Source organism: Globicephala melas, chromosome 14, assembly GCF_963455315.2.
Source record: "Globicephala melas chromosome 14, mGloMel1.2, whole genome shotgun sequence".
In the NCBI taxonomy this organism is placed as follows: domain Eukaryota; kingdom Metazoa; phylum Chordata; class Mammalia; order Artiodactyla; family Delphinidae; genus Globicephala; species Globicephala melas.
Window position 1 is genome coordinate 86,885,057 of NC_083327.1, and position 21,670 is coordinate 86,906,726.

The 21,670-nt window shown below is 49.9% G+C and overlaps 1 protein-coding gene across 14 annotated transcripts in view; it reads left to right on the forward strand.

Moving 5' to 3' along the window:
- AFDN (afadin, adherens junction formation factor) overlaps positions 1–21,670 on the forward strand; it is a 139,438-nt gene that overhangs the window by 98,099 nt on the left and 19,669 nt on the right. For all 14 annotated transcript variants that reach the window (XM_070043509.1, XM_070043504.1, XM_070043506.1 and 11 more), the window contains 8 exons: positions 1,503–1,606; positions 3,629–3,715; positions 16,907–16,972; positions 17,163–17,236; positions 17,611–17,729; positions 19,154–19,348; positions 19,932–20,023; positions 20,355–20,540. In XM_070043509.1, the coding sequence (XP_069899610.1) occupies positions 1,503–1,606; positions 3,629–3,715; positions 16,907–16,972; positions 17,163–17,236; positions 17,611–17,729; positions 19,154–19,348; positions 19,932–20,023; positions 20,355–20,540 (923 nt within the window). The remainder of the gene's footprint in view (positions 1–1,502; positions 1,607–3,628; positions 3,716–16,906; positions 16,973–17,162; positions 17,237–17,610; positions 17,730–19,153; positions 19,349–19,931; positions 20,024–20,354; positions 20,541–21,670) is intronic.

Consider the following 21,670-nt stretch of genomic DNA (forward strand, 5'->3'; position numbering starts at 1 on the left):
CCCGGGGGCAGCGCCATCCTGACTGCACGATGCCATTTTTTCCGTGATTTCCCCTTAGGCTTTCCCGAATGATTCGTTGTGGAGCGTACGTGGTATTTCCTCACGGTCTAGGCGGCCCCACGCTGTTTTCATACATCTTAGATGATAATGTAGCCAAGTACAAAGCCACTTTTAAATAAGACTTACAGAGAACTGGGTGTTTTCTTCTATGACGTCAGCGGTTTTAATTCTTCATGCTCAATTTTTTTGTAAGCCAAGGAAAGAACTGCTGTGTGCTCTCAATTTACGTTCCTTTGGCTTTTTCGTGTGATACGATTCTATGAGAGAAGCTATAAAACCAGCACGGACTCATACCTGACCTGAGGTGCGTTCCTGGTGCTGAGAAAGTAAACCGTCTGTGTGCATATGGTCCAGACGTGCAAACCTGATGTTTAAAAAATTAGAAAATTACAACTGTTGACGTTTCAAAACCGTGAGAATTATGATTCCCTAAAGCATGGGAAAGAGAAGTAAATTGTAGTAATAATTCAATGAAACTGGATTGAAACTGATTTTTTTTTTTTAAAAAGGACTAAAACTAAGTAAAAATAATTTTTGCCCATATTTTAATTGAGTATATTTGTGATGTCTTCTTTTCCCTCTACCACAAACAACCTCATAACTGTCCAAAGATAACAGCCCCCCCCACCCCCACCCCCCCAGCACCCAGGTCGTGGGGACCAGGGCGTGTCTGGCAAGCAGTGTGCTCTTCGTAATTGTGAGCTGCTGCTAATAAGACCACTTTGGAGAAAAGAATTGTGCAGGGCCTGTGTGATCTGACTTCGTCACGAAATCTCTGAGAAGCTCTGTAAGATCTGACAAATGAGGAACGACGTAGGCTTAGTTTTGTAAAGATGTCATTTGTCCCTGATGAACGTATCAGAGATATTCTTTAAAACAGTATAAAGTGATTCTAAATTTTCGTTTGGAAGAAATTTAAGTGAGTGTGACTTGTCAGAAAATGTGGGCAAAGAGTGATGAGAAGGAGGCCAGTCCTACCCCAGAATTGCTACACGAGTGGAATCAATCGTTTGCCCCAGTGCGTGAGCCTGTGCGCAGACGTCTGTGCTGGTGCCGTTCTCTGGCCCCTCTTTCCTTCCCTGTGTTAGAGATTCTCAGCGTGACTGAGGAGCTCTTAGTTGAGCAGAGCAGGCCAGTCTGCAAGGAAGCAATTTCCATGCACTTCCGTAATTTTTCATCGATGTAAGGGAAAAAGTCTTTGGAATAAAGAAGAGGGGAGACCAATTTCACTTCTCTGCTTGGTGCTGAAATTCCATTGGACCAAAGCAAATACGCACTTTTAAATGTCTGATGATGCTGTTTTCAGAGAGAGTAAAAGTAATTCAGGAAGATAAATGTCATTAGGCGTCATGCAGTTGCTGCTTTCGGTTGCTTCCCTTGTTGAAGATTATGGGTCCGACGTGTGCTTTGCATTCTTAACAGTCTGCCTGTTTTCTCCGCAGGATTTTGCAGGTTAATTCCTCACCCACGCTCGCCAGGCACGTGGACGATATATTTTGAAGGTGCAGATTATGAGAGTCACCTTACGCGGGAGAACACGGAACTGGCAAGTATCGTGACAATGACAGATGGACAAGGAAAAGAAGCGGGTGCCTTACGATTTGAAAATATTTTCTTTATTTTCAGGCCATGTCTGTATAGTTTTGTCTATAAACAAATGGTACTTTTAAAAATAAAGCATACTTATACCCACAGTTAACATCAACCATGATACCTATTTAAAAAATATATTAATATAGTAGTCTCAATGGGTTTTATTAGAAAAGTTTTCTTTGGTAAAAGTATTTTCTTTTTTCTAGTCAGTTCTGCCTTGTCTTAAATGTGTACCAAATCATTTACTAATATTCTGTATCTTTCTGAAAGAGCGGTCATCCCGGCATTCACTAGCCTCATAGATTTTAGGGAGAATTCTGCCTTGCTTCCCACAGAGAGTTTTAAACGAGAAAGGGTGCTTTTCCTTGTCTTAGAAAGTGGTGCCAGACCGGAGTTGTCATATGCCACGTACACTAGCAAGTCATTCCAGGAAAAACACAAACAAATGAAATTTGTCCTTTAGAACTTTTTTGTTCCATTCCATTTACCTTAAACGTTACCTTAAATGTAATTGCCTCTTAAGCCACGTAAGGGTTCAGGGGAGCCAAGCAGAGTGACCACACGTTGGGCAGGTGACTGTGGGCGGGGTCCGTGTGCTACGTGCGACGGACGTGGCAGTCAGTCCCCTGGCCCTGACACCAGTGTGCCCAGGCCAAGATTCAGGGATTCTCGTCTATGCAAAACAGCCACAAGTCTACTGAAGCTTTAGAAACTTCCTTGTGGTGTCCTAACTTATTCCTTACTCGAAACATTGTGCCTAGTACTTACCTGATTTCTAAGAAACCCAGAGTATGTAAGGTGACAACACTTAATGTAAGGTGAACAGTGTGATGTGTTTTGTATATTAAATTCAAAGTAATTATTTTTGCTTAGTAGCAAACTTTAGATTTGAGCATCTCCAAAAATTGTATTAGTTGGTGATTGCTGTTACACCAAGTAGATCACATTTAAGTACCGATACAGTGAATGTGCCGCTAATACTCTTTACTAGCTGTTGTTTAGCTCATAGCAAGTAACAGCAGCAGCAATTTCTAATTCCCAGACGTCATAGAAAAACAAGTGCCTTAGATGGAATCACTGATTCTTTTCAACTTTCTAGTTTATTCATGGATCCCTGAGAAGATTTCAGGTCTTGATATTTTAAAAAGCTTTGTCACCTAATCTTATTTATTTCCCTTAAAATATTATCATCCAGACTTTGGTTCTGAATTAACAAGCCGTGTGTACAGTCACCACTTCTTGGCCACGTGCCTGCATACTTACGTGTTTAACTAATTAAATTCTGTCAGCGTGGGCCCTGGGAGTTTCTTCTTCACTTTTGTTGGCTCTTTCACGTGCGGTAGGACATGTACAGGACATGGAACTTCAGTGGCTAATTTTACTTGCTCATGTGTTGGTGGATCTGTTCAAAAACTGGCCTGTCTCATTGGTCGGTAACTTATTCCCCAGCCACGGGCTTCACAGAATCATGCAGAACTTTGGGTCCCACTGTCTGAAGCCTGTGGCTGCTGTATTTTTGCTGTTGAATTTTCTTAAGAGACAGAGATGTGAGATCATCTTTGTCGTCACTGTTTTTGCAGTCCTCCCCATAGACAGTGTAAAGTAAGTGTAAATTTCTTTTTTAAAAAACACCTAGTAATTGGCGCTGAAAGATAATAAAGTAAAAATTTAATTTTATGATCAGGTTTTTCTCATGTGATAGTAATGCAAGGTTAGTTTTATTTTATAAATTAAGTTCTTTAGATAACATTTAAATAGCATCTGTGATGATTCATCTTTAAGGCTCTGGAGTCAAGACTATTGGTATTTACTTTTCCAGGTCACTCCAGGAGGAGTATCTGTGTTCGTTGATTTTTACTGTTTCCTTTTCCACTCTCCGTTGGTTTCCTCTCCCCACTACCGGAGAGAAAACGAGTGACCGAGTGGCGGTCCTTGCGTTTCAGGCCTGTGGTAAAGTTCTGTTTCCATCTCTTAGGCTCAGCCTCTGAGGAAAGAACCGGAAGTAATCACGGTGACCCTCAAAAAGCAGAACGGGATGGGCCTCAGCATTGTCGCAGCAAAGGTAGGACGGCACAGGTGGTGGCCGGGCTGCCAGCCTTCATTCTTGAGGCCTTGGACCAGCAGCTGTCGGGGCCGAGCTGCGCGTCCAGTTCTGCGTCTGGGAGGGGGCGAAGGCGTGGGAATGGAGCCCCGGGCTCGCTGCGTTCCCGGGGTGACTACTCCGCGGACGGGCCAGGGTGCGAGCTCCCCAAGCTGGGCAGGTGGTGCTCCCGGGGAGCCAGGGCGGGAGGGACCCGACACCCTGCTCCCGTGTCCGTGTGCAGTGGGCCCCCGGGTCCCTGGCCCCCCGCTGGCTGCAGCTCCTGGCAGCAGGGGTCCTAGAGGCCGCGAGCCGCGTGCACGCGCCACACGGGCACTGCAGCAAGGGAGCACCGCACGGCACGGCCCTGTCTGGGGAGAGCGGAGGGGAAAGAGGGCCTTCGCTCATTTTGAAGACTCTCCGTTGACAGGTGGGGTGTTCTGTTTCTCAGAGAAACGAAAGGGTTTGGAAGGAAGAAGGGACATGGTGCAACCGAGATTGTAGGGCCTTGGTGTGCAGGAGGCAGTACAGCGCTGGGACTGAAGCAGCCAGAGGAGCTGAGCCTTTGCATTAGCACGTGGAAGGCAGGTGTGGTCTGGGGCACCGCATCGCCTGGGCTCACCCAACGAGGCCAAGGAGCCAGGCCAGAGCCTCGCAGGCCAGTACTCATGCTCACCCCTTCCAATGCGGTCCCGCTCGTGGGCCATGTTTCCTGCCTGTCGTGATCAGGTGGGCCCACAGCTCAGAACGCTGGGGGATGTGAGCGGGAAGTTACAGGCCACAGACTGTTCTCCTCTTTGCTCAGCGAGTCAAATGCCCATTTTCAGGGCGGGAAAAAAGTTATTAGGATAAAAATTACCCCACCATACTCCAGTATACAGGAAAAATGTAACGTCCACATTTTCTGATTTTTACATGTATATATGTATATAAAAATCTTATTTCAGATACGTGTCTTACTTGAGATTTGAAATTCTCCTGATCTTTTTCAGTACAAAGCTACCTGTCTTCTGTAGGTTTAAGTAGGATCTACTTAAGTGTCTCTGGGCCCTTCCCTCTGGCCCGAGTCCTGAGTGTAGCGAACAGTGAGGCACCGCATGAGCGCCCCCCAAACCCCCCCTGGCCGGCCTCTGGCCTCGCCCGGCTGCCAGGTGTCCGTGGGCAGCTAGGACAAGGAGCCAGGCTGGGAGTCGCCGTCCAGCCTTGTCCCCGTGCCTGCGGTTGCCGGCGAGAGGCAGGAGCGAAGGGCGCTAGGCCCAGGGCTCCGCTGCACCAGGTGCGTGGCCGGGGTCGGTGAAGAGCAGCCGCAGGAAGCCCTCTCCCTGCCAGCGCGGAGTCGGGGTCAGCGAAGGCCCCCGAGGAGATGCCTCGTGCGCTGGACCTCGGAGGGTGAGCCGTGAAACCTGGCGGAGGGGCGGGCACAGGCTTTGCGGCCCCGGGGCCAGCGCGCGGAGGCAAGGGGAGCCCTTGGAGGCGGCCCGAGAGCAGGCGAGGCCGGACGCCGGGCAGCAGGGTCTGCAGGCCCCCGTGGGGCCCAGGCGGGCAGACGCTCCGCTCCGCGGGCGTGTGGTCACAGCGGGAAAGCGGGCAGGGCAGTGGTCAGTGAGGCGTGTGGCCGGGTCCCCAGGACGCTGATTCCAAGAAGCCCGAGGGCTTGCTGCAGTTCAGGCTTTAGAGGGAGTAGCCACTGAAGGGCTCACGTAAGACGTGGTGGCGTCAGAGTGCAGTCCTGAGAGTTTATTCCTCCTGCCTTGGAGAGCGTGGTCCGGGGGGCTCAGAAGTGCAGCCAGGGGCTAGTGAGGGAGCTACGCCTGGTTTTGCAAGTGGGAGGAGTGTCCGCTCAGCGGGGGAAGGAGGTGGCGGCGGAGACGGAGGCCGGGCAGCCGCGGCAGCACGTTTACTTGTGGACCAGTGTGGCGTCGCTGGGACAGACACCCCTGCAGGCAGCCGGGCCCCAGCGCGTCCGCCGCTGCAGGGCTGCCAGCTTCCGGTGCGCCTGCCGGGCCCCGGCGCGTCCGCCGCTGCAGGGCTGCCAGCTTCCGGTGCATCTTGGGCGCTGATGTGTATTCGTTGAATGGCAGCTTTCACCTTGGCTGTTGAACGGGGTGTGTGTAGTGAGTGGAAGAGAGAAATATCAGTGTATCCCGGGTCTGTCTTCAGCAGCTGGGCGTGTGGGCGTGTTTACTGAAGGTGGAGCTCCTGAAAAGGAGCACGTTTTGGCAGGGAGAGAATCGAGAGCTCAGTTTTGAGCGTGTTAGATTTGAGAGCTGGGTGGATGCCTGTTGAGCTGGGCAAGCGAGCACGTTATCGCATGCATCGCCGGATACCCGAGTGTGGAACTCGGAGGGAGGGTCAGAGGCATAGGGTGCTCTAAGGGGGTAAGAGCAAGCTCTAGTAACCAGATGGCGTGCCGTTTTCAGGCATGAAAAAGTGTGTCAATGTCTGTTCTTACAATGAGACACGACTCCAGCAGTTCACCTGTGGACTCCATGGCTTTTTCTCCAGCAGAGCTGTAGTCTGTCTGGTGCTCACAAAGGAATGTTGAGCAGGAGTGAACAAGTCCTGTGATGGGCCCACGTTGCTGAAACGGCGCTCTGTGCCTGATGCCCGGCTAGGGCTGTGCCGGCCCTCATGACAGCGCAGGTGGCCTCGGGAGAGTCCAAGGCCGTGCGGCGAGCGCGGGCAGCCGGGGTGCTCGCAGAGCTCTGCGTCCTCCGTGGTGGGCGCCCGGAGCAGAGCGCTTCCCGCCACACGCTCAGTGTGCCCGCACCTCGAGTCTCGGGGAGAGGAGCCTGTGGGGCGTTTCCAGCTGGTCCCTGAGGATCACACAGTGCCGTCACCTGTCATTTTGTTCCTGTTAGACACAGAAGAGCCCGCGGCCGCTATGTTGAATTTTACCCCCGTCACCCTTGCTTGCGTCTGTGTGTTTTGGTCTTTTCCGTGAGCTCCTGCGGCCTTTGTGTTCGGCTCCGTTCTTCTTTACTTCTTCCTAATTAGCATGTGGCCTCGCGGCCGTGAGCCTGGGCAGGGTTCTGATGTCAGCCCGCCAACGCCCCTTCCAGGCTGCGGCTGTTTTATGGGATCCAGATGCCTTGGAACCGTCGTGCGCTGTCCACTCTGTGAAACCCTGCTTTGGGGACGTTTGGGGCGCTACTTCTCACTCAGCTGAGGGCCGGCATGGTGCTTCCTGTTTAATTTGGATTTTTTAAATAGCAACCGTTCCCTCCTTTTTATTTTTCTAGCTCTTTTTAAAGTTTAATAAAGTACAAAGTAAATGAAACTCTGAGCTTGCCCGGTTACGTAAGAGTCCGAGTGTTGCATCAGTCTGGCTGGAGTTGCTCAATGCCGTCCGGGTTGTGGCGTCCAGCTCAGCTTCGTGGTGGCGAGCCTTGAGAGGCCAGCTGTGTGCCGCTGTTGCCACCGGGGGAAGTAGACAGTTGTGTTTCAGCTGGAGAAGCTGGTGCGCCCGAGAGACCAAAATGTGGCTCTCTGTTGTCGGAAGAGCAGAGTCTGTGGTGAGTCTCTTCGGGGCCGTGGTGGACGCGGATGTTCTCTTTAGAGTCTGCTTTCCCTCCACGGTAACGTGCTTCAACCTGTCCGGGGTTCACTCGCCCATGCAGCAGCCGTGTAAGGGAGCTCGTGATTACACACCCAGATGTTTACTGCTCTGTAGCTGAGCACTATGGATTCCTGAGGTTCGTGAAGCTCTAAGGCTTCTGTGTACTTTTTATACAAGAAAAACCATTAATCTACTCCTGCCGGTTGTAGTATAGTGAAAGTTGCTTGAAACAGTGGAAGCTGCTGCTGTAGAATTTGCCCAGGACATGCAGGAATCTCCACAGTGCAACTTCTTCTGGGCCGCTTTAGGTGCTTTTTACTGCAGGCTTTCTCCAAAACCTGGTTTTTCTAAAAGTGAGCATAAAAGTGACAATTTGAAAGGTACTTAGGATATTTTACTATTTTGTTTAAAAATGAATGGTTAATTGAATCTTAGTTTGTGCTTTGACTATATACGGTTTTTAAGGTTTTAAATCTTAGCTTAAAACACAAAATAAAATTCCTGTGCCTTAAAAAGGAGAGTCTAAAAGCAGCGTTTATTGATCACGCTGCCTTTTCACCACTTACAAAGCGAGTGTGAGCTACAGTTTAGGCCTTTAAGGAATTTGAGACCTTCACCCTATGTTCCTTGGTGACCTTATTGGGACCAGGTGGGAAAGACCTAGTCAAAGAAATGAGTTGGGAAATTCTCAGTTCCCTTTTAAGATCAATTCCAAAGTACCAGGTGACTGCAATTACTCCCGTGGACATGCCAGGAATAACTTTCCGTTAAGTTGTGCGAAACGACCGAGTGCCCTGCATGGCTGTTGGCTTATGAATTTGGAAACAATGTTTTATATTTCTGTCCTAATAGTAAATTATATAAAAGAACAATGTTTTACCTATACATTTACAGTAGTGGCCTACGTGCAAACTTCTTGGGTCCACTGAAATAACTGAATTCAATTACAGTATTAAAATAATGTAATCGGAAGAGTCACATTAACCCTGTAAAGCAGAGCCCTCTTTTCACGTGGTGGTTGGTACCCGTAGAGAACGACGGTATTTGCAGGGTCCCCGGGTGGAGGGATTGGCTGTGGAGCAGCCCAGTCTGGCGAGGCCCAGACAGCCCCGGGGCACCTGCCTGAGCCGTGGGTCACCTTCCTTGTCTCACTCTTGAGCCACAGACGCTCTGAGGCTCCTGGGGAAGCTGCCCCTTCGCCCTGGAGAACCCTCCTCGCGCCCTGGGGAACGCTCCTCGCACCCTGGGTCGTGCGCCCACGCTTCCGGGCTCCAAGGCCTCCTGCAGCCCATCTGGAGGGCCCAGTTCAGAATCAGTGTGGTTTGCTTCCTTTACTTTATGGAGAGTGAAAACATAGATGACACAGTGTTGTTTGTTTGTGCTTTATGCAAACGGTAGAAGATGGGCAGAGCTGACCCTGGAGCGTGCGTCTCTGGCAGAAAGGGCACTTACCACGCAAGTGCCGTCCAGGCTGCTAGGGTGGAGAGTGTCTCGGGTATGAGTTTGAAAACTGATTGTTTCAGAACTAAGGTAACGCCTACCAAAAAGAGAGAGCCTGACAATGTTTTAAAAACTCTAGTCTGAATTTTAGTAGTTTATGAATCAGAACTCTTGTCTGACTAGAACTAAAGCGGCTCCGAACACTGAGGAAGGGGCGGGTGGGCAGAGCGTTGTACTGAATCTGCCTGATGAGTTTTAAATACTCCTGGCTCTCAGGTCAGCCCAGCCCACTGATTGTTTGAAAGCCATTCGCCAGGGTGCAGGCTGTTTCCACGCCGGGAACAATAGGCTGAACCCATGCTGCTGTGGCTGGCCAGTCTGTCTTCCTCCTGCTGCTGCCTTTTTTTTTTTTTTTCGGTGGGGGCGGGGATTGTGTTTTAATGATGTTTTTATGCTGTAACTCATATCACACTCCCACACTCACTCAGACATTGCAGCTGGAATGTTTGAAGCGGGGTTCCTTCTGACTGAGTCTCTCTGAGCGGGAGGTGAGAGCACCTGTGCTTCAGTCTTTCCCAAGGTGCCTTAGAAGACTTAGAGCAAACAAGGTATTTGGGAGCAGCCTTTTCTAAACTTGTAGCCGGTTCTCATCGGATACATAAGGCAGCTGACTGACAGGTGCGTGTTTCTTTCAGTTCTGGGGAAAGCGCAGTGCGGCTTCTGCTGTCTGTCGTTCTGTTTGGGCATCATTTTTGTCAGCTGACCTCCATTCTCTCGTGTACCTATTCTGCAGGTAAATTCCAGGTGTGGTTGCTTCACCCCCTTCAACCTCTGCCCTTTCCTTCTCTCCTCCTCCTCGCAGACTCCTTCTCCTCAAGCCTCCTTCTCTCCCTTTTAAGGGAAAGGAGAGCACCTCCAGGATGCACTTTAAGGTTAAATACTGAGACCACACAGGAGTGACCTGTGTTATTTCACTTTAACTGCTTTTTTCAGGACTGAGGATCTAGCCCTCTGCCTTCTTTTGTGCCCCTGGCTAGTGTGTGTGGTCCCCATTCTCTAACCTCCCAAAATTACGTTAAAGGCCACAAATGCCAAACAGCAGCTCGAGCGCTGTACTGCGTGTTCCCCTCATCAGTGCCTCTGGAAGGGAAAGTGTGGTTGTGGTTTTTTTAAATGGACTTTTAATATTTAATTCCAAAGTTGTGTCTAGTGAAATTCGTAATTCCTGATGCCTTTGGAACACATCACTGCTTTCCAGAAGACAGTTTTTAAAAAGGAATTTGATTTGTCAGGTGAGGAATGGGTAGTTCCAAATGGTTATGCTTATCCTGTTCATTTTAATTTTACAAATAACACGGACCAAAAATACAATAATATCTTTTCAAATGCCGGTTTAGACAACTTTAGGCAAGTAATTCTTAAAATACTTTACTCTTTATATATTTACTTATTATACTGTGGTTCTCTTCTCATCGTTGGAAATCAGGGTGTGTAATGTTAGCGTATATATTGTGTTGCAGTTAGACCTTGTTTTTACACAGTTATCTGCATAATTATAGATTATTGCTAGTATCTTTGGTTACTAATAACATAGATATGCCATGAAAAGCTTATAGTTTTAGAGCAGTGATGTCCAGTAGAAATAGAATACGTGGGCCGTGTAGGTAATTCAGAATCTTCTATTAGCTACATGTAAAAAAATAAAAGAATCTGGAATTAACTTTAATAGTGTGTCTTCTTTTATGCAGTTATGATTTCAACGTGTAGCCGTGTCGGTCGTTAGTGAGACAGTTTAGATTCTTCCTTTGCGCTCAGTCTTTGAAGTTGGGGCGCTTCGCGCTCGGTCTTTGAAGGTGGGGCGCTTCGCGCTCGGTCTTTGAAGTTGGGGCGCTTCGCGCTCGGTCTTTGAAGGTGGGGCGCTTCGCGCTCGGTCTTTGAAGGTGGGGCGCTTCGCGCTCGGTCTTTGAAGGTGGGGCGCTTCGCGCTCGGTCTTTGAAGGTGGGGCGCTTCGCGCTCGGTCTTTGAAGGTGGGGCGCTTCGCGCTCGGTCTTTGAAGGTGGGGCGCTTCGCGCTCGGTCTTTGAAGGTGGGGCGCTTCGCGCTCGGTCTTTGAAGTTGGGGCGCTTCGCGCTCGGTCTTTGAAGTTGGGGCGCTTCGCGCTCGGTCTTTGAAGTTGGGGCGCTTCGCGCTCGGTCTTTGAAGGTGGGGCGCTTCGCGCTCGGTCTTTGAAGGTGGGGCGCTTCGCGCTCGGTCTTTTGAAGGTGGGGCGCTTCGCGCTCGGTCTTCGAAGGTGGGGCGCTTCGCGCTCGGTCTTCGAAGGTGGGGCGCTTCGCGCTCGGTCTTCGAAGGTGGGGCGCTTCGCGCTCGGTCTTCGAAGGTGGGGCGCTTCGCGCTCGGTCTTCGAAGGTGGGGCGCTTCGCGCTCGGTCTTCGAAGGTGGGGCGCTTCGCGCTCGGTCTTCGAAGGTGGGGCGCTTCGCGCTCGGTCTTCGAAGGTGGGGCGCTTCGCGCTCGGTCTTCGAAGGTGGGGCGCTTCGCGCTCGGTCTTCGAAGGTGGGGCGCTTCGCGCGCTCGGTCTTCGAAGGTGGGGCGCTTCGCGCGCTCGGTCTTCGAAGGTGGGGCGCTTCGCGCGCTCGGTCTTCGAAGGTGGGGCGCTTCGCGCGCTCGGTCTTCGAAGGTGGGGCGCTTCGCCCGCTCGGTCTTCGAAGGTGGGGCGCTTCGCCCGCTCGGTCTTCGAAGTCGGGGCGCTTCGCCCGCTCGGTCTTCGAAGTCGGGGCGCTTCGCCCGCTCGGTCTTCGAAGTCGGGGCGCTTCGCCCGCTCGGTCTTCGAAGTCGGGGCGCTTCGCGCTCGGTCTTTGAAGTCGGGGCGCTTCGCGCCGAGCTGCACATTTTGGTCTGGGCGAGCCGCATCCCAGCGCCCAGCAGCCCCTGGACCTCGTGGCTGCCGCGCCAGACACGCCTAACGTGCCTTCGCCAGCGAGCGTCTGGAAAGCTCTCTGCGTACATTCCTCTTGTTGGCCTTTGGTCAGTGCTTAGGCCGCTCATCCTTACATTCTTCTAATGACAGATGTGATGCCTTGATACGTAGCAGCAAAAAGGTATAACTTGTGGACTCCGTTTTCATTTCTTAATTAGAAAAGTAGAATTACCATAAAATGAATTTTAATTTTGGGCGTATGTAAATAAAAGAGGAACTTAATAGAATTTGTCGAGTAAATTTTTTTAAAGTTCAGTCTTACTGGGCTAGTGTGTGCATTATTGTGTAGAAATGAGACATAAGTGGTTTAATATTTCTGGAATTAATAAATTTTGCTTTATTCATTTTTTTTATCATAGTCTATAACGTTTTTGTTTTTATTCGGATGAAATGGGGTGGGAGGCAGAGCGCTCTGTAATGTTAAGGAACGATTATGTCTTTTCCAAGAGCTGACCTGTTCCCAATACAGATGGTAGTGGGTAGGGACCCACACAGCTCACCAGCTCCCCGTCTCCCCAGTCACGGGGGCCGTTCCAGCCAGGGCTGCTCTGGCCAGAGTGAGGCCTTGGATCACCTCAGCGTTGCTCAAAGATTCCGGTCTTTGGGGTGGAAAGTAACTAAACTATCCATGGCGATTTTATAGAGAGAGAGAGGGAGAGAGAGAGAGTGTAAGGAATTCCGTAGAGTTCTTTCATCTCCAGGTGGTATATTCATCTTTGATTTTGTTTTTCTAAAGTCGTTACCGGTGGGACTGTAATTTATCTGTACAGCAGTTGCATTTACAGATTTTTATGGCCAGTTTATAGTCATGAGCTACCCACGAAGTACAGATAAGATTCAAATAAGGAGAGATGGGAGAGATCCAGCCTGGAAAGAGGGAAGGGCCCCCCCGTAGAGACAGGCAGTCTGCAGAAAGGGACACGCTGACAGACGTGTAGGCAGAGTGCTCTGTTAAGTAAGGAATATTCACTAGGTAAATAGTGCGAGGTTGAGACCACATTTGGAAGATTCAAATGCCAACCAAAGTTTGGATACCTGTTAGAGCAGCGGTCCCCAACCTTTTTGGCACCAGGGACCGGTTTCGTGGCAGACAGTTTTTCCACGGACTGGGGGGGTGGCCCAGGCGGTGATGTGAGCGGTGGGGGTGGATCAGAGCAATGGGGGGATCCGGAGCGGATTATGAAGCTTCCCTCGCTCGCCCGCAGCTCACCTCCTGCTGTGCGGCCCGGCCGTTGGGGACCCCTGTCTTCGAATATTACTTATGTATCTCCCTACCCCCAAGAGTCTTTTTAAAAGATCATCTTTTATCATGGTGCTTTGTTGATGACTTTTAACTAAAGTCAGTTTTTATGACGAACCTTCAGTAGAGCTTTTAGATGCTCGTGGTCTTCTGAATTGAGGTCTCTAATAATCACGACCTCTCGTTTTTCCTTGTGACAAGGAAGCATAAATTGAACTTACTTGGAACTAAAAGGAGCGGCTGTGACTTAGAATTTAGGTAACTTCCCGTCATGCGAGGCAGTAAGTCCAGCAGTTCTTCAGCGCCGTGCCTTCCTCGTCACCTGCTGCCTGACAGCGGTGGGTCCGAGTGTCTCAGAAATGCTTGAGGTTTCTAACTTTTTACACCAGTAGCTCCGCAGTGCTGTGTTGCCAGCTCCCAGATAACGCACATATCAGCTGCTTCTTAGCCTGCCAACGTATTCATTCAGTAAGATTCTGGATTTCCCCAGAGAGGGTTTTTAAAATAAGGAGTTGACCCTGTTGTTGTAGCCTGACTGCAGGGATTTTGGGAAGCGGCCCTGGCAGGGAGCTAGGGGAGGAGCCGCCTGTAACCGTCTGAGGGAACACAGGAAATCCCATGGGAACATGAGCCAGCGAGAGGTCGCATCCTGCCTGGCCTTGGCAGGGTGAGCGGGCCGGCAGGTGGGCCTAGGGGTCCAGTGATAAAAGGATTTTGGCAGAGCCGTTGCATCCGAAAGTCGTTCTGTGTGGTGAGAACAGCATAAATAAAAGCAAGGACCTGGCAGCCGGGGGTGGGAGGGGGGATGTGCAGGGCAATCAGGTGGGCGTGGTGTGCTCGAACTTGAACTTGGGCGCTATATGCAGGAGGCTTGTGCCCACTGACAGATAGCTGGTGACCTGTCGGGTCAGGAGAGCTTTGTTGGAGGCGTGCGCTTCCGGAAGGGGAATTTTGTAAGGCAGGTTGGATAGAGGGGGCCAGCGGGCGAGTCGTAAGGAGAGTTTTCCTCATTTTGCCAGAATTTTTCTGAAATTTATAATGGAAACTAATGCTTGTTTAAAGATGTGGCTTCAATAAAAAAAAATTTTTAAATGATGCTGTTAAATATCTATTACAGGATCGGTTACTTGAATACTTAGAACTTAGGTTTATTAAATTTCGTATTGCATGTAACGCGTAATAAATTATCTGTTTAAAAACATTAGGCTTTGGGGTTATTTCCGTGCTGCTTGCAGCTCATGTGGAGTCTGCTGAATTCAAGCCTGCGTATTAGTTGTCTAAAATACAGGGCGGTCGTGAGATCCTAGAGCCCGGTAGTTACCCGCAGCCGTGTGATTACTGGTCTAAAGGAAGAGGTTGAAGACAGGAAGTAATAATGTAGTGAAGCTACAGTTTATCGTGGACGTGCAGCCGGGGCACCTTCCTGGAGGGAAAGCTGTGACTAACGGAGGCCCTGACGGGTATGCAGCGAAAAGCGCGTTTGCGAGTTCTTGGTTTATCTGGAGGAAGCAGAACAGCATTTTCATGGTTTTCTTGTACTTTCTATTTTGTGACTTTAAAAAGATTAAAGTTTTCTTATCACTTTAATTTGTCCAAATAAATGAGATTTTTTTCTTTATTAATAATAATCTTTCATACCAGAAATGGGGAGGAGGGCTTGATTTATTGTTTTAAAATATCCAAATATGTATTTGGTATTTTGTTTACATCAGTTACTAAAAATACTGTCTTACTGGTATTGCTGCTAGAGATTTCTTTTGTCAAAGGTAGTAGTGATTGACTATCTTATTAAAAGTACAATTTTTATTATCTAAATTACAAGGACAGTATTGCATTCCCAAAAATTAATGCTTGTGAAAATGTAGTGTGTCCATTCACACTAAAAACTGGGATTTTGAAGTTTAATAGTCAGTCAAATAGAGAGCAGAAGAAAAAAGTAACTATGCTTTTAGAACCTTTCCCCCAAAATCTGGCCTTGTTACCAGGAAATAATCACGCAGCGTTTGCAGAAAAAGATAAAGAGGGATTTTCAGTACCCCGGTCAGAAATATTATCTGACATCCGCAAAGAAAACTACTCTAGAATATGAGCTCCTTTGGGGGTGGGGACGTGGCGAGGTGTCTGTTTTGTTCGTTCACGTACCCAGAGAGCTTAGGGTGGTACAGGCATTCAGTGACTATTTGCGGAATGAACGCAGCTGTTATTCAAAGAGCCCAATTAGGTAATTAATCATAGATTACATCGAAGTATAGAATGTTATTTGAAGGAGTCATTTAATTAGGCAATATAGGAGGGGTGCCCACTTTAACAGATGGGGCAGGGGGGCTGCCCTAGAAGTAGTGTCCCACGGATCATCTTAGGCCTCAGGTTCAAGGCAACCATATTGGCACAAGGGAAGTCAGATGAGAGCTGTATTTATTGCTTTTTTGCTAAGCGATAGGCTAAAATTCAGAAAGTTCCCGTTTATTGAGTGACTATATATACACACATGTACACACACGTGTGTGTGTGAAATTTCAAATGTACCCAGAAAAGTACAGTATTTCCCCAGTATGCCAGTAATTTTTTACGTGAGGCAGAAGGGCCAGCTGAGTCCTCGGGGCATGTGGTTGGGTGTCTGGACCGGGCAGGAGACGTGTAATGAGGCAGGGTGGTGGATGTCGACGTATAGACAGACAGAAACGGAGAGGGGTCTTGAGGGGAACAGTCGGGAAACCTCAGCCAGAGGGTCAGGAGCTGCTGAGGAGAAAACGGATTTTACTTACCGTGTGTAGAGCTTTTGTAGAATCAGCTCCCAGATAATGTAACCCCAGGAAACCTGGAGTGGAGCTGTTGTGTTGAGGCAGTGTGTATGGTCTTCAGAAAGAGGTAAGTGGTAGGTGCTCTTAGGCTCACAAAACGGCACCTCTGCTGGGTTTTCCCTGAGGCGGGAGGTTGGGCAGACTGCCCTCTTTTACCCTGTTCTGTTAACTAAAGGGAAAAATAAGTTTTCAAGTGGAAATTTGGGAGTTCCAGAGTGTTGTAGAAAATTGGTGTCAATTAAGTCATTGGTTGAACTATCTTTATACCTTTCTGTGATACCTTACGTTTTTGCTTTTGTGATACAATATTTCGTAAGTACTGAGGTTCAAGCTGAGAAATACGTTCTCAGTTGTAGAACATGGGCAGTGACATCCGAATGACGTTTCATACGTATGAATGCTTCCTTTGGCGGCCCTAATAAATTATCTGAAATTCAGATGTTACGTTGGAGTTGTAACGTCCAAATAGAACACTGGCGATTCTGTAAGGCAGTTGTATCTATTTCTTCCATCCGCCTCACAGAGGTTCCTCGCCCGTCCGTGATGTAGCGTGCAGTGAAGCTAGTGCACGCGCGCGTGCTGCGTGGGCTGGTGCTTGTAGTTCAGGACTTCCTTAGGGTTACAATGCGTGATCCTTAAATTGCAGCAGTGTAGAGTATTTTCTGCATAATTGTCTCTCCCTAAGTCCCTCTTCTTGTTTGCCACAAGAAGGTTTTCCTTGTTTTAGATTTTAAACTTTACGGGTGTAAGGGGAGGTGGGTAAGCTTTGGAACGCAGAAACCCTCTGGTGAGCTGCTCTTGTATCGAGGTGAGCAGCAGTGCTTGCTGCGAGCGTGGCCCACGTACACTTGTGCCGCCAGGACTCACCTCTGCCTGCAGGACTGCAGGTCGGTCGTGGTCACCTCGCCAGCTGGCTGGTGATTGACTGATTTTTCAGAAGTAGTTTTTCTTAATTTGGAAAGACAAAGTGGGTGCATTTCCTGTTAGTTTCTTTATATTTACCGGAGTGTTGATTCTATTAATATAGTTTTCGCAATTCTAATTTTCATGTAAAAACAATAGCTGAGACTTTACTTACAGTCATCTGTATGCATGTTTTATTTTTACGTTTCTTACTGTGTATTTTCAGTACGGTGTTTTCCACCTTGTTTTTGTTTAGGGTGCTGGTCAAGACAAACTTGGAATCTACGTCAAGTCTGTTGTAAAAGGAGGTGCTGCTGACGTGGTGGGTATGACTCTTAAAGCGGCCAGCTCTCAGTGCGCCGTGTGTTTAACAGACGACATGCGATGTTCCGGCTCTTTTAGTCTGTGGAAAACCCAAGTCTGAGCGTACTTACCGTTGGCTTCCTCTCCTCCCTTCTCCCTCTGCTGTGCCCCCCTCCTCTCCTGTCTGCATGCCTTCCGGGTGTGTCCAGGACGGGCGGCTGGCTGCAGGTGACCAGCTCCTCAGCGTGGATGGACGGAGTCTGGTAGGACTCTCTCAAGAAAGGTATCGTTTCTTTATTTGTTTAAAGCTTAAGAAGAGCACTTTTTAGGGATATTTCATATTAAATTTTGGAATTGGAAGACGAAAAACCATGCTAAAAACTATGCCCTTCCTCTCTAAGTGTAAAAGTCTTAGTGTACATGAAAATTATGTATTTTAGTCTGAATACGTTTCTTTGACTCTAAGCACTTGCTGAAATTTCTGGAAGTCATCTACTGTTCTTATTGATAGTCAGAGGGAGGGAGTCTGTCAGAACTTGACTCAGGCTGGCGGGTGAGGCCGGCGGGCGTGCTGGCCTCGCCCTGACCACAAGCTGCCGTGGGGACAGGACGGGTGCCTGAATCACTTCTCTTACAGCCGTGATGCTCTCTTCCCAGGGCAGCAGAACTGATGACAAGGACAAGCTCCGTGGTGACGCTGGAAGTAGCAAAGCAAGGAGCCATTTATCACGGTCTCGCTACCCTGCTCAATCAGCCGTCACCCATGATGCAGAGAAGTAAGGACTGCGGGTCGCCGCCGCCCCCATTGACTGCTGCCAGTCGTAGCTCATGCTTACTGATCACCTGCCGTGTGCCAGGCTTTTTCCAGTCGTGGCCTCGTCTAATACTCACAGACCCTGTGGAATAGGCCCTGTTGTCGTTACTACCCCGGTTTTAAAGAAAGACACGAGGCTGAGCGCGGTGCCCAGGATTACTAGATCATGGGCTGTGGGGGCCAGTCGCGCTATGGTGGTGGTAGTTTATTAGGGCCCCCCCCGGCAAGAGCCACTGACAACGTGCACACGCCTGGTGACTGCAGGGGACCCCGCACGTTCCACATGCCAGCGGCACTCGGGGCCCTTGGTCGGTAGTAAGTGGAGGAATGACTTTTCATCTTTGACAGACAAACACACACGGGATATAAAGCCTTCAAAGAACAAGTAGAATCCTCTCCCGAAGGAATGTTTACACGCGTGTGTACGAATAGTTGTTTCAGTCTTGCATGCTCTGAGATAGGGCATGACTGTTATGTAGAGAGTTCACTTTAACTAAAAAGCTCAGTTTTTGAATGAATAATTCGTTGGTGGGAACCGTGGTTTTTGTAGTACATCAAAAACCTCAGAATAAAATCAGTATAAATGTGGGGCTTTGTAAAGAATTAGCTGAGAAACCAGGGGAAAACCATGATGATGCCCATTGTCTGTGAAATCCCCACATACTTTGTACGTCCTTGGCTGGCTGTGTACATCCCCAGAGCCGGTGCCCTGGGCGAGCCCGGAGCCCATGCCTGGTAGTGACTGCGGCCGAAGCGCTGAGAGCCTGGAAGACAGACACAGGCCTCCACACGGCACTGTGGTTGTGCTTTTTTCATGACATGGTGCTTAACATATGGTTGTCTGATGCCTTAGTTTATAGTCATTTGAAAGAAGCAGACTAGGTGATGAGTTTAGGACCAACGGGGGAAACTGTTGGAATAAGTACTAGGTCAGGGCCGTGGAGTGAGAGGACAGGAAAGCTAGAAAGTAAAGAGTGAGCGATCACAGCAGTGACACAGCGGTTCCCGATGAGGACAGCACCCCTGCGTGACTAAAGGAATTAATACACGTTTTAAAAACTGAGGGAAGCGAGTTGATGTTTCAGCCAGAAGAGTCACTTTAACAGTAATCCTGTTGCCTAAGCAGGTACGCTAGTGAGAAAATGAGCTTTGAAAGAGTAGTTTCTCTCGTCAGTGACCCTTAAATGTTGCTTCCTTTGAAAACTTCCTAGAGATTCTTCAGAAAGATTTTACTTTTATATAAAAATCACCTCATTTCTTCTGGTAAAAACATTCTTACTTGCGGAGTTTTAAGTATTTGTAGCTTCACCTTTCCTTTAAGACTAAACGGTGTTTCAGATAAGATCTTGAACAAAGGAACAGGTCTTGAAGGCGTTTTGATTTCAGTTTCAGATCGTCGTGGATCAGGTAAACCCCGACCAAAGAGTGAGGGTTTTGAGCTCTATAACAATTCAGCTCAAAACGGGTCCCCGGAGAGCCCTCAGATGCCTTGGGCAGAATACAGCGAACCAAAGAAGCTGCCTGGCGACGACAGGCTGATGAAAAACAGGGCTGACCACCGCTCCAGCCCCAACGTCGCAAGTAAGAGGAGCCTCGCGGCCCTTCTCTCATCGAGACGCGCGCCCCGCCACGTGCCCGCTCACAGCCAGAGGGAGGAGGGCGCCCCGGCTTTGCTGCGCGTTAAAAGAACATTATTACCTGCGTGGATTAGCCACCTGGGATGTGTTTTCATGAAAGATGCTACAGCTAAGGTGCTAACAGGAAATAAAAACTAGTCCGGGAACGTCGATTCCTGGAGGCTCCGGGCAGGTACACTGATGAGGGGGGAGCACAGGTTGCTGGATGCCCCGTGGGGCAGCAGACAGTCTTCATGGTGTTAAAGGGTTGTCAGCAGGAAGCAGCAGCTTCCTGGGAGGAGACATGCCCCAGATACCAGGTTCGCAGATACAGCTTCGTGGCTCCGGGCTCTTGATGATTCAGGAGGCGGGAGTGGGCGAGGTGAGCCCTCACCTCCACGCGCCTTGTTTCTGTGTCTGTGCTCTCGACACCTCGCTGGCGGCGTGCAGGTGCCCGGCGCGCGGTTACTGCCTGTAAAGAGCTCTCGCGATGTTACGTCGGGCTTGTTTATTTAACATTCGCTTTCTTTCCTGTTTTCCACCAACAGATGAGCCCCCTAGTCCCGGCGGGAAAGGCGCCTATACCTCTGGGACAGCGGCCAAGATAACGTCCGTCTCCACTGGAAACCTCTGCGCTGAGGTCTGAGACGTGAGCACACAGATGCTCCGACAGCAGACCCTTGGGTTCCCCCAGGGGGCCTGAGTTATCTAGGAAAAAGTTCTCATGGTTTCTGGTTCCTGAGTGTTTGGGTTTTGAATTTTTAATATAATGGGGAAATGAGCTTTCAGTTAGTAAGTCGGGGCAAAATAAAATGTTTTTAATTATTCTCAGTCCAGGATCCGGCACTTTAAATTTTTAACACCGCTTGTAAAATACACGGATCCTGCTTTAAAAGCGGGCCTTGGAAATTGGATCGGTCTGCGGTGCGGACTGCGGAAAGCTCAGCTGCCTTCCCTCTGCCCGTCTGCAGGAGCAGACCCCTCCTCCCCGAGCCGAGGCCTACCCCATCCCGACGCAGACCTACACCAGGGAGTACTTCACCTTCCCAGCCTCCAAGTCCCAGGACCGCACGGCTCCTCCTCAGGACCAGTGGCCCTGTTACGAGGAGAAGCCCCACATGCACACGGACAGCAGCCACTCCAGTACTGCAGTCCAGGTGAGAGGGGCGGGGTCCCGACACGTCCTTGGCCCTCGAGGGGACCAGCTTGCGGGAAAACGGAGGGATTTCCGGGGCACAGCTGCCATTTTCTGCAGAGCAGCACTGCTGGTCCTCTCTTTGTTTCTCTCGGGTTTTGTGGTCACCTGAGGAAAAGAGGGCATAGGAGGGAATACTGAGCGTGAAAGGTGGTTCTCTGCTCTCTTGCTGAAGGCTTCACTAGGGTCTGTAGGCGAGGCTCACTGATCCTGGAGTGGGGCGGGGAGGGAAGCAGGAGGCGTCCCCGGCACTCGGCGCGCACCGGCGGCTGTTCCAAGCCCCGGGAAAGCTGAGACGGCCGTGGTCCCGCCCGTGAAGCTGAAGCTGAAGCTGGGGTGGGACGCTCACCTAGACCGTAATCACGGGAGCTGGGTTCTGAGCTGAGGGTACGAGGCGCGAGGAGGGTTGCCTCGGCAGGGGCAGCGTGAGCGAGGCCGGGAGGAGCCCCGTCTGACGGGCCCGGGCACGAGTCGCCTGGCTGTTCTGTTCGCCCTGAGGCAGACCTCCTTCCGTGCGTGGAGGCACGGGGGTTGGACAGCGCCAGGGACCTGCATGCCTACGGCCTGTGAGTGCTGTTTGCCTCGGCCTCCCAGCGTGGGTAATAAGCACCGGAGGAGGGCCAGGGAGCTGAAGGGTCACTTACGTGGATGGTGAAATGACCAAGAATTGGACAGGACTTATCGCAGGGGGGCGGTGAGTGGGCACCAGCAGCGAAGTGAAGTCCTCGAGGAAAGCGAAGGGTGGCCTTGTTGTCACTGGGCTGCGAGGGCTAGCGGGCGTGTGGTCTGGATGCACCAGCTCCAAAGCTTTGTACTCGAGAAGCGCCGTCCACACGCAGCAGGCAGTCTGGCCGTGCTTTCATGTGAGCTGCAGGCCGTGCGCCCAGTAGTCAGAGAGCTGTGCTTCTGCGCACACGGCAAAGCTGTAGAAAATGTGGGAAGTACATGTTCCATTTTTCTAGCAGGCTGCTGGTTTTTCAAGTGATATATTTCATTTTTTTGTTCTTGGTGTGCCTTTTGAGAAAAGGGAAATAGTTTATTTTCCAGATTTGTGTCTTCAATTTCTACTCATTAATAGGGCTGGAAAGAAAA